This window comes from Dermochelys coriacea, chromosome 2, assembly GCF_009764565.3.
Source record: "Dermochelys coriacea isolate rDerCor1 chromosome 2, rDerCor1.pri.v4, whole genome shotgun sequence".
Classification (NCBI taxonomy): Eukaryota; Metazoa; Chordata; order Testudines; family Dermochelyidae; genus Dermochelys; species Dermochelys coriacea.
In genome coordinates, this window is record NC_050069.1 from 40,986,419 (window position 1) to 40,999,185 (window position 12,767).

Consider the following 12,767-nt stretch of genomic DNA (forward strand, 5'->3'; position numbering starts at 1 on the left):
GGAATTTTATAAAGGGGACATTCAGAGGTGGCTGTTCCTGCTGGGCTGTTTGCCTGTGTCTGAAAAGAAATCATCCCTGCTGTTAGCCACATGGTGGGGGGGAGGGGTGAAGCGATCATCCCAGAGAATTGGGCATGGGGGCATTTAGTTGGGGTTATGTTGCATGTAAACCCAAAAACATCCACCCCGCCTTTTAAATGGCCAATGTGCCTTTTTTTCCGTTTTAATCTCCCTTTTTTCCTCCCGCAGCTGCAAATGTTTCAACGCTGCAACTAGCATCTCCGTCCCAGAGGGTAATGCAGATAAGAAGGCGGGGGAAAAAAATGCACTTTGAGTTCATGTAGTCCACCCAAACTGAAAGAGCACAGCAGAATGCGCAGAGTCAGACAATGGCAGAGTTCAGGAAAACACAAAATGAACACGAATAGGAAGGAAGCACGAGAGGACAGATAGCTGGAGTAACGAGAGGTGGTGGGATCAAGAGGAAGGGTGGCAGCAGCATGGTGAAAAGGCTACTGGAGGATCAAACTGATGCTCTGGCATATGGTTGAGGTGCAGGAAAGGCACAGACCCTCACTGCAGCCCCTGTGTAACCAGCTGCCCTCCTCTCCAAGTTCCATAGCCTCCTCACCCAGATGCCCAAGAATGGGGAGGGGGGGGCGGCCCTCCAGGCACTCAACCACTCCACCCCAGAGGACTGCCCAAGCAACAGAAGGCTGGCATTCAATAAGTTTTGAAGTGCAGTGTGGCCTAGTCCGTCCTTCCCTTCTCCCCCACCCCTCCCGGGCTACCTTGGCAGTTATCCCCCTATTTGTGTGATGAATTAATAAAGAATGCATGATTTTGAAACATCAATGACTTTATTGCCTCTGCATGCGGTGATCGAAGGGGGGAAGGCAGTTGGCTTACAGGGAGGGAAGTAGAGTGAACTAAGGGGGTGGGTTTTCATCAAGGAGAAACAAACAGAACTGTCACACTGTAGCCTGGCCAGTCATTAAACTGGTTTTCAAAGCTTCTCTGATGTGCAGCGCACCCTACTGTGCTCTTCTAATCGCCCCGGTGTCTGGCTGCATTTAATCAGCAGCCAGGCGATTTGCCTCTACCTCCCACCCCACCATAAACGTCTCCCCCTTACTCTCGCAGATATTGTGGAGCACACAGCAAGCAGCAATAACAATGGGAATATTGGTTTTGCTGAGGTCTGAGTCAGTAAACTGCACCAGCATGCTTTTACACGTCCAAATGCACATTCTACCACCATTCTGCACTTGCTCAGCCTATAGTTGAACAGCTTCTTACTACTGTCCAGGGTGCCTGTGTATGGCTTCATGAGCCATGGCATTAAGGGGTAGGCTGGGTCCCCAAGGATAACTATAGGCATTTCAACAACCCCAATGGTTATTTTCTGGTCTGGGAATAAAGTCCCTTCCTGCAGCTTTTGAAACAGACCAGAGTTCCTGAAGATGCGAGCGTCATGTACCTTTCCCGCCCATCCCACGTTGATGTTGGTGAAACGTCCTTTGTGATCCACCAGTGCTTGCAGCACCATTGAAAAGTACCCCTTGCAGTTCATGTACTGGCTGTTGCCAAGGTGGTCCATCCCAAGATAGGGATATGCATTCTGTTTGTCGCCCCACCACAGTTAGGGAATCCCATTGCAGCAAAGCCATCCACTATGACCTGCACATTTCTCAGTCACTACTCTTGATAGCAGCAGCTTAGTGATTGCATTGGCTACTTGGATCACAGCAGCCTCCACAGTAGATTTGCCCACTCCAAATTGATCCCCAACTGACTGGTGTTGCAAGCTTCCAGAGGGCTATCGCCACTCGCTTGTGAACTGTGAGGGCTGCTCTTACTTGGTATTCTTGCGCTTCAGGGCAGGGGAAAGCAAGTCACAAAATCCCATGAAAGTGCCCTTATGCATGCGAAAGTTTTGTAGCCACTGGGAATCATCCCAGACCTGCAACACTATACGGTCCCACCAGTCTGTGCTTGTTTCCTGGGCCCAGGATCAGTGTTCCACGGCATGAGCCTGCCCCATTGCCACCAAGATGTCCAAATTGCTGGGGTCCGTGCTTTGAGAGAAGTCTGTGTCCACGTCCTCATCACTCTCGTCACTGCACTGCTGTCGCCTCCTTGCCGCCTTTTGCAGGTTTTGGTTCCGATAATGATGATAATGCGTGAGGTGTTTACAATGCTCATAACTGCCACGGTCATCTGAGCGGGATCCATGCTTGCCATGGTATGGCATCTTCAGGGAAGCAGTGGTTGGATGGCCAGTTTTGCAGACCTACTGTACCGTCAGCTGCCAGGACACCACAGTTGAGCAGGCTGCATGGTTGCCTTGGTATGGCGAGACAAGAGCAGAGTTGCAGCGGAAGCAGCCCTGCGAGACCACTGGGAGAGCAGAGTGGCAGTGGATGATGACGGTCATATGGAGGACCTGCGAGGTGGATTTATAGCATCAGGAGAGCAGAGTTGAAGTGGTGGATGACAATGATGGTTTGCAGACCTACTGCAGCGGCTGCTGAAAGCAGTATGGCGCCTGCACAAAAAAAAGGCGTGAAACGGTTGTCTGCTGTTCCTTTCACGGAGGGAGGGGTGACTGACAACATGTATCCAAAACCACCCGCAACAATGTTTTTGCCCCATCAGGCATTGGGAGCTCAACCCAGAATTCCAATGGGTGGGGGAGACTGCAGGACTTGTGGGATAGCTACCCACAGTGCAACGCTCCGAAAGTCGATGCTAGCCTCGGTACTGTGGAGGCACTCTGCCGACTTAATGCGCTTAGAGGGGACACACACAATCGACTGTATAAAATCGCTTTCTAAAAACCAGACTTCTATAAATTCGATCTGTCATAGTTTAGACATACCCTTAGATTAATAAACCAGAAGGGACCATCATGATTATCTAATGTAATTTCTTGCACATCTCAGACCAGAGAACCTCACCCATCAGTTTCTCTAATAGGCCCCTAATCTCTGGCTGAAGTCCTCAAAACTTGATTTTAAGACTGCAAGTTACGCAGAATCCAACATTTTACTTTGGTTCAGGGAAGTGACCCTTGCCCTACACTGCAGAAGAATGTGAACAATTTCCTGCTCTCCCCCCCCCCCCCCCAAGGTCTCTGCCAGTATGATCTGAGGGAAGATTCCTTCTTGACCTCAAATATGGTTATCAGTTAGACCCATTAGCCAGACACCTACAGTAGTAGTAATTCAGAGCCCTCCTCATTTTTGACCGTTAGAGATTTGTGTATGGGCCATATGCTGTTGTAGGCAGCCTCATCATACTGCCCCTCCATAAACTTAGCAAGCTCAGTCTTGAAACAAGTTAGGTTTTTTTGCCCCCACTATATTGCTTGGAAGGCTGTTTAACTCTGGGTTTTAGTTCTGTTGCCTGTCCCTCTAGAGCTTTTTTTATTCTACACTTCTGCTTTTATTCCGCCACCTGGCGCATATGAAAATTCCCTTTTCAAGTGTTGGATCTGTGCCTCTGAGTAGCCTTTAATGTGTCTTTTTTGAATTGTTACATTCCAACATTGCTTGGCTTTTAATAAAAGGGTCACTTAATGTTCTATATTCATAACACTGGCTTTTTAATGTTAAAGACTTAAACTCCTGTCTCTCCTCCTTTTCCGTTTTTTTGGTTTTTATCCAGGAAAATGTCATAGGTGCCATATTTTCCATAAGGTCCTAATGATCTTCCATACTTCCTTTTTTTTTTTTTTTTCTCCCCTTCCACATCCTCCATATGGAATACATTGTGTATATCCAGAACTAGAACACCGACCACTACCAAATAGAGCCATTCTTTTGCTCCTCTTTTATTATACTTGTCCCTATGGCTTCCATATACACTTCAAATTGCTATTTACAGTTTTTTGTATCAGAATTTCCCATAACTAATACGGCTGGTTAGGGATTTGCATGTTGCAGCTGCATATTGCTACCTCTCAGCAGCCATTTCTTAAGTTTCCCCTTGTTGTAGTCAGTGTCACTTTCATCAAACTTTTGCGGTCTGGTTGCTGTCTTCCTTGATCAGCTAGGAATCTGTACCTTCCACTTCTAGCATGAGGTATTATTTAAGTGATGACGGAGGCAGGTTTTAGGATACTTTTTGTTGTTTTAACTAACATTATTAACTAAAAGAAAAGGAGTACTTGTGGCACCTTAGAGACTAACAAATTTATTTGAGCATAAGCTTTCGTGAGCTACAGCTCACTTCATCGGATGCCTGTAGCTGTAGCTCATGAAAGCTTATGCTCAAATAAATTTGTTAGTCTCTAAGGTGCCACACGTACTCCTTTTTCTTTTTGCGAATACAGACTAACACGGCTGCTACTCTGAAACCTATTATTAACTAACAATACAATGTTGCTGCTGCTGCTGTAATCAAACATGACTGAATTCTGTCTTAGCCTCTGCAACTGTTTCCTAGTGACAGGACCATAAAGCAGCAGGATAAACACAAGTGGGTTGTCAACTATATGGTTGAGGATATGATACAAAGGCCTTAGGAATACATGGCATACCAGAAAGCAAAGCAGAAGTGGAGCATGCTGCAGGCGTAGGGATCCCTGGAAAGATTTCTGGATGAAGAATGGAGGCATAGGGAACCCCAGCCATGCTAGTGCTAATGGCCACAGACTCCTCGTGTTACCATATCTTGCAGTCAGTGCAGGATTTAGACAACTGGGGCTATTCCACAAACTGGAAGCACAGGTGTTCTCTGTGTAGTCATATGCAAAGCAAGCAAAATTTGGTTTTTGGAGTGGGGAGGGCGAACGGGAGGAGGAACTTGGCCAGAGAATAACATGTCCTTTAATATTGGCTTCTGAACATTTGTATTCAGTGGTGGTTAATGTTTTGTATACAAATACCATGCACTTGCATTGCACAATATGTAGAATATTTACTGCACGTCATAAAATAACATGTAATACTTATTTTATAGAGGGGTAGCTGGCTTTTTCCTTGAGTTGGTTTGTTTGTTTTTAAGTTGGTTATTTTTGGAAAATGTGGCTTTGTGGGTGCTTTCATAGGAAGATCCAGGAAGTTTTGTACTAAGCAAAATGTCAGAATCACATAGGCACTTAACTTCACACCAAGCCTATATAACCTACAATCACATTAAAGGTTAAATCACCTCTACCCTATATCAAATAGACCATTTAAACCTCTATAATAAAAGCAGATAATGAAGTGATGAAAACAGGGAGCTTCCTTCCTTCACTGCAACCAATTCCAAGATTCATTGGTCTACCTTATGGTTGCCTGTACTAGGCCTGCAAACCAGAGCCCATGCAAAAACACTTACCGTTAACCTTGCAGATGTTGTGCTGGGCGCACCAGACCACAGACATATGGACAGCATTGGCTGCATTGGCATACAAATGCTTTGTAGGCAGCACCTTCTTGCCATCAGCCTGTCAGATGCACACACTACCTCATCCTGCAGCTGCTAAGCTTGTAATTGAATCTTCTTTTGCCAGGGCCCCTTATGTCAGGGTATGATTTCATGAGCTGTGGCCAGAGTGGGTATGCATACTCCTCCAAAAAGACAGTGGGCACAAAGATCCCATTGATTACAGTAAAAAGAAAAGGAGTACTTGTGGCACCTTAGAGACTAACAAATTTATTAGTTAGTCTCTAAGGTGCCACAAGTACTCCTTTTCTTTTTGAGAATACAGACTAACACGGCTGCTACTCTGAAACCATTGATTACAGTGTAATTAAGAGGGAATAAAGTCCCTGCTTCTCTCAGCATTTCAATGCCAGATCTCTTTAGCACACTGTATTCATGCAACTTTCCCATACTTCACACATTAGTGTTTCTGAACTTGCTTCTCCAGGCCCTACAGAATGATGGAATAATACCCTTTGCAACTGACACACATGCTTGTTCCTGCTGACTCTCAAACTGTTAGGTATGGGTTTTGGAACTCCATTTTCTGAAAGCCAGCGATTTTAGGAACATTTCTCATGCTCCCCACCAGGGGATAAACCAGTGGTGATCCTCTCACAAATCTCCGTTACCACAGCACCAACAGTTTACTTGCCAACACCAAACTGGTTTGCAGCACCTATAATAGCTGGTGTTGCCAGCTTCCAAAGGGCAATAGCAACCTGCTTTTATATCTCTATGGCCTCCCTCAATTGAGTGCTCTGATAATGGAGGGTCAGGGCAAGCTCTTCACACAGCTCCATAAAGGTCTGTTTGCTTATGTGAAAATTCTGGAGCTACTGCTGGTCATCCCATGTCTGCATGACGATGTGATCCTACCACACTATGCTTTGTGGTATATATCCCACTGGTATATAAATACCCACTATTTTTGTGGGTTTCTTTTACAGCTGTAATATTGATTAAATGTAGGTTCTAACGGCTTGTATGGGAAGTTTTCTTTAGGTCTTAATGAGCTGTAACTAAGTTGAAATTTTCTATGTTGAGCATCTGCCTCAGAACTGCAGCAAAAATGGTTCATTTGTTGTTGAGAACCAGGTTAAGGGAAAATACATTTGTGTCCATGTTTTTTATATATAGCCGCTTCCCGCAGCTCCCATTGGCTAGGAATGGTGAACCGCGGCTACTGGGAGCTGCGGGTGGCCGTACCTGCGGACGGTCAATATAAACAAACTTTCTTGCGGCCCGTCAGCGGATTACCCTGACAGACTACATGCGTTCCGTGGGCCACAGGTTGCCCATTACTGAATTGGAGGGTGGTGGTTGGGAGGGACTGAATTAGGTCTGTGGGGAAAAAAAAAATAGCATGAGATCCTGTAATTGAAGACTGCATCGTAATGTGTGCGCACAAGGAGGCTAAATCAGGGTTGTACAGGCAACCTGAATTCTGCCATTTTTTAACTTTTGAGTGCTTGACTTTGTAACTAGAGCTGTGCAAATTTTTTTGGTGTAATAGTTTATTTGTGTGTGTTCGACACACAACTATTTGCCAAATGTGATACCAATTCAGCCAAACATTCTTGTTGTGGGTTTTTTTTTTTTTTTTTTTTTTTTTTTTTTTTTTGGAGGGGGGCTTGGGTGCCATTCACAGAATGACATCTACTACCTTTATAAGTTTTAGCCCAGTGTTAAGGCACTCATCAGGGATGTGGAAGTTCTTGGGTTCAGTTCCCTCCTATGCCTGATGTGGAGCTTGGATTTGAGCTTATATCTCCCACATTGTAGGAGAGTGTCCTAGCCACCAGGCTATGGACTATTCTGGGGTCAGTCTTTCTCAGTCTCTCCCATTGAAGCTGCTCCAGTTTGTATAAAATACTTGAATAGTCATGGGGTGGGAGTGTGTGTGTGCGTGTCTGATTGACTGACTGTAGTCTTGTGGTTAGGGCACCCACCTAGTAGTGGGGAGGTCTTAGGTCCTGTCCCTGTTTGACTAACTCCTCAATAGGAGAGACTCAGAACTACACACCATTGTATCCCATAGTCCGGTGGTTAGGGTGCTCTCCTGCAATGTGGGTAGACCCAAGGTCAAATTCCTACTCCACCTCAGGCAAGGGGAATGGAACCTAGGTCTCCCTGGTGAGTACCTTAACCACTAAGCTAAAAGTTCTAAGGAGGGCGGGACCGCCACCCCCTCCTTTTTAATGGTGAGGAGTGTTGTCTTTTTCACCTCCCTGTTTTTTAATGGACAGTATTTTATAACCAACCATCTGTACCTGATGCTTGTTTTTCATTACAAGTGCTCCTGGTTCTCTCTTTGTAAGATCTTAATTTCTTTGTCTTCTCTCATTTAATAGCTGTGTTTTTTCTTTGAACTACATTTTTTGAACTACTTTTTAAAGTCAAATATGTAAATGACTTATTGTAAAATATTATTTTTATTAGCAAGCTGAAAAAGCTAAGTGAAGACAGCTTAACTAAGCAGCCTGAAGAAGTCTTTGATGTTCTAGAGAAACTTGGTGAAGGGTGAGTAAAACTGTTTGGGTGGGTGGGGGAATACATTGGGAAAATAGTTAAAATTAATATATTAAAAGTGACATAGTGTCAGTGAGCATGAACTAAATTGGGCCTTTTTTTTTAGTACTTAAACAGCAAATGCCTGTGTGGGTTTTTTTTGAAAACCTACCCATGCATTTTTGTCATGCCTTTCTAGAGGCTAGAGTTTCAGATTGCAAACCTTCATGCCTTTCATTTACTGAGGCAGAAAAATAAGTTTATTTTTGTGGTTGTAGTGAAGTCAGGAACATTTTCTTTGCCACAAGCCACACTTCATTGCAAATTGGAAAGTAGATGAGAATGTGATATAAAGTTATATTCAGAGTAGGGGACGTTACCTTCTCTGTTATCATGTTATTGCTCATATAGACTGGTGGAACAAGGATTGTGATTATTTCACAGCAAAGTATCTTCTTATTGAAGGATTGGTATATACTGTAAGGTTGTTTCGCAGTTTGTCTAGCTGCAAAGATAGCAGATTATTATTTTTAGAGAGGGTAAGAGGTTGAAGTAGAGAAGGTACCTGTGGTATAAGAGCTTCATTTTTACTGTGATCTGCCCAGGAAAATTGGTAGCTCTGCAGGTGCTTTATGCTGTTGGGAAGGGTACAAGCCTACTCATCACCACCAGAACGTAGGAGCTCTGCAGGCTTTGTAAATTGAAGAGGGGCTGCTTCCCTGGTAGCTGACATAGCCAGTGGTAAGCCTAAATTCTGTAGAATTCTATTGAATCTTCTGGCATTATGAATATAGAGAAGTCACATACTTAGGACCAAGTAGTAAACTGTAAGGCTGACGATGAGGGACTGAAATGGACAAAACATGAATCTTGTCAATTTCTATTCCCCTGTTGGCTCACAATTATGGAGCATGTAAGAGGAACAGAGCAGTACGCCTTCCAAACAAGCGCAGTATGCTCAATTGCTCATGTGTTTTGGTAGCTCACTCTAGCGGCTAGAGTTTCAGACTGCAAACCTTCATTTTGGGTGCCTGAAAACTGACTTGTTGTAATAGGGAGAATATTGTAAAACAGAAAAATGTAATTGTAATCTTATTTCTTTTACATGTTGTATGTATATCCAGAAATTCGCATTATATTTGTGATTAATCTAAGGAGCTATTTACAAAACTAAGATTTTTTTTTTTTTAGTCTCAATTTTTAGAGGGGAGTTGATAGAGGCATTCAAATTATGAAGGGAATTGCGAAAAAATGATCGGTCTCTCCAATTTCTTGATCCCATGTTAAGAAAACACGAAAGGGTAATAGCACTTTTTTCTTTGTAGTTTAGAAAGCATATAACAAATCTTTGTATATTTACAGTCACAGCAAATCTGAGTCAAATACCATAGCTAGATTTTTAAGAATGGGATAAAATTTATGATTTGTATGCAAATGACGATCAGGATAAATCTCATGGTCAGGAAGTAAGCTATCAATTGCCTGAAGGGGTCAGGAGGGATCTTATTCTTTCCCTCCTTGTTTTTTTCTAATTTACAGTATTTCCTATTTGACTACGTGTATTATGATGGTGATTTACCTTTCTCTTAATGTTATGTTAGTTCATTAGCAACTGCTGGAGGTAAGGTACCAGATATAATTCATCAATTTTCTGACATAATATGCCAAATCCTATGAATTGGCGAAGGTAAACGTTATCTGAGGACTTCCTTTTCAGAAGCACAGTCATGATGAAATTAAAATCTCTTGCAATTTTACAAGCATCTCATGTAGATGATATTAAAAAAAAAAAGACATCTTATCTTCTAAATGAATCTAGTGGTTGGTATGATCTTTTGAATAGTGCTGATTGGGAGGAAGGAAGAAATATTTTGTGGAAAAAATTAATTTGTAATTTTTTGTAATTTTTAGATCTTATGGTAGTGTCTTTAAAGCAATACACAAGGAATCTGGACAAGTAGTGGCAATTAAACAAGTCCCTGTCGAGTCAGATCTTCAGGAAATAATTAAAGAAATTTCTATAATGCAGCAATGTGACAGGTATGAACAATATTTATTTATGTATGCATGCATGTATGTATGTATTTATTTATTTAATCATTTGCCTCCTTTTTAAGCATTTATTTGAAAATGTACTTGTAATGTGACGAGCACAACTGAAGTCTAGTAAAAGTCTATTTGCACTTGATATTCAGTTCTAATTTTAACGACCACTGCATATGTACTCGTTGAAGGTTGAATTTTCCCTAAGTTGTAGTGAAATGTGATTAATATATACTTCCAAATTAATATTAAATTAGTAATAAATAATAAATAAATCAAGTAATAAATGTTATCCTGAGAAGAATAAGGTAATTTGTTTAGATATGCACTTGATTACAAGCAGTATCAAACAAAAATAACTTGACATGATTATAATTAAAGAAAGATCTTTTTAAAAAAAGTTTGAAGTGCGGTTAAAATTTCCTGTAAACAGATAAATCCACATGAGTTTTGAGTCCTCCATTTCAAAGCCTTGGCAAGGATTGTTATAGGCCAAGACTAATCACTGTTAATTTTAAAAAATAGAGGGAGAAAAATGTGCTTGGAAAATAGTCCGTTATACAATTGGCACTTTTGCAACAATGATTACTTTGGAGGAGCTCCTGTTATCCTAATCTTTCTTTGGACAGCTCACTCTCTGATTGTGGTGGCAGCTTTCTCAGACTAGGGCTGCAGGAACAGGGGCTTTCACTTATAAGGAGGTAGAAATGAAAGTTAGTGTTACAAGTGCTACTTTCACTTAAATTGTTTTGTGCTCTGTGTCTAAGGGTTTTTTTTTTAAAAGGATCATGGTCCTGATCCTGCAATGGGATCCATGATGGTGAACCTTATGCATGTGAGGAGTCTTCTTTGAGTTGGTGGTGTAAGGGTCTGTCTGTTTGTGGGATCAAGGCCTAATTCTGCAAAGGTTGGGCTAAATCTCTCTCTAGCTGACTAACTTTCTTTAAACACAAACTTTGTCAGTAACCATTGGGTCAGTCTGCTTTCACAAGTCTTACTTACGGCTGTCTTCTCAAATTAGAGTAGTTTGTACACCCTTGTCTACTGCTGCAGTGTTGAGGCTAGCTTACCACTGAGGGACAAAAAAGTCTCCTTCCTCTTTCTGAGATTCTGCAGCTACTGCCACTCATCCCAGGTCTCGAAGAACTCGGGGAGGATTTATGTCCTTTATTTGATACGCTGATGAATGGAAATACAACATGCACAATTTATGGCGCTATATAAATAACAATGTTCTGTTAAAACTCAATATGGAAAATGCATGTAGAGTTCCATAAATTATTTCTATAGCAAACATTAGACTGAACAATATTTAGGTAGCTATTCAGGTTTGTTTTTGAAATAGACTCCTGCAGGTTGTGTGGGGGGAAAAAAGGGGAAATTTAGAATGATTTCCATGTTGTCCGCTCAACACTGTAAAGAGAGAAAAAGGAGAAGGCTCCTGAAGATAGTGACAAGGGGAATAGACTTTTCCCAAGGAGAAGGGGAGTGGAGAAGGTGCTTCCCCTTCATCAAAAAGCAACTGGTGATAGGGGAAATCTTTGTATTTATTTGAGGGGTGTGGTGTGTTGTAGGTCATTCTACATGTGCCTCCATCATTTTGGTGAAGCAACCAAACTTCTGGAATTTCGAGGCCTTGATTAAGGTAGTCCCATCATGACCTAGAATTCACTCAACTGCACCACACAATCTTTGACTGTCCTAGTGACTCCCCAATCCTCATCTTATTAAAGTGACCCTGGATATTTTTTTCATTGTTGAGGATCATTAATATATTAATTTCAACTGTTTTGTGTTTATATTTAGTCCCTATGTTGTCAAGTACTATGGCAGCTACTTTAAGAACACAGATCTATGGATTGTTATGGAGTATTGTGGAGCTGGCTCTGTCTCGGACATAATTAGATTACGGAATAAAACAGTAAGTTCCCTTTTTTATATGTATCTTTTTATACTGTTTTTTTATTATAACTTTTAGTTTTAAGTAATCTGACTAAGAGAAAAGATTGCCTAGAGGCTTTGACTAACTCTTGGGGAATTTTTGAAGAGGGCTTAATCCTAAAAGCATGTCTACACTGCGCAAAAAAAAAAAAGTGTTCTTAACTTGGGTTAAAATAGCAGTGAAGACATGGCAAGTTGGCTTTTAACTCATATTAGCAGCTCGAGTAGGGGAGCCCAGTATTAAACTCAAACTGCTAACCCAAGGTAAAAGCTGAGTTACTGGGTATGCCTACACTGCAAAAACAAACAAGCAAAACACCACGTGGCAGTGAGTTTCAGAGCCTGGGTCAACTGACTTGGACTTGTGGGGCTAAAAATAGCACTGCAGACATTCCTGCTCAGGCTAGATCTTGGGGTCTGACACCTATCCCATTCTCATGGTTTCATAGCCCAAGCTCTAGCCTGAGTGGGAATGTTTACACTGCTATTTTTAGCCCCGTAGTGTGAGTCCTGTGAGCCTGAGTCAGTTGACCTGAGCTTTGAGACTTGCTACCACAGGTTGGTTGGTTTTGTTTGTTTTTTTTGCAGTGTAGACATAGCCAGTGTGTCTTCACTGCTATTTTAACCCTGAATTAACTAACTCAGGTTAGCTAAACTGGGTTGAGAACACTCTCTTAGCCATGTAGACATGCCCTAAATATTGGGCACTCTTTATTTCATTGAGACTAATGGGAATTGAAAGTTGTGATTAAAATATTCTAATCTATAAAACCTCTCAGGATGGTAGCCCTCAAATATGGAATTTATTTCAGCTACATAAATATTGCCTCTTCATCTGCAAGATAGAAAAGGAGTAC

The 12,767-nt window shown here is 41.9% G+C and overlaps 1 protein-coding gene across 7 annotated transcripts in view; it reads left to right on the top strand.

Annotated features, from left to right (window-relative positions):
- Window positions 1-12,767, top strand: part of STK3 (serine/threonine kinase 3) — a 294,078-nt gene that overhangs the window by 18,629 nt on the left and 262,682 nt on the right. For all 7 annotated transcript variants that reach the window (XR_006278703.1, XM_043507549.1, XM_043507550.1 and 4 more), the window contains exons 2-4: window positions 7,858-7,938; window positions 9,838-9,966; window positions 11,776-11,890. Coding sequence is in view for 6 of the 7 variants with exons in the window: in XM_043507549.1 (XP_043363484.1) it covers window positions 7,858-7,938; window positions 9,838-9,966; window positions 11,776-11,890 (325 nt within the window). In the remaining variant the exon portion in view is untranslated. The remainder of the gene's footprint in view (window positions 1-7,857; window positions 7,939-9,837; window positions 9,967-11,775; window positions 11,891-12,767) is intronic.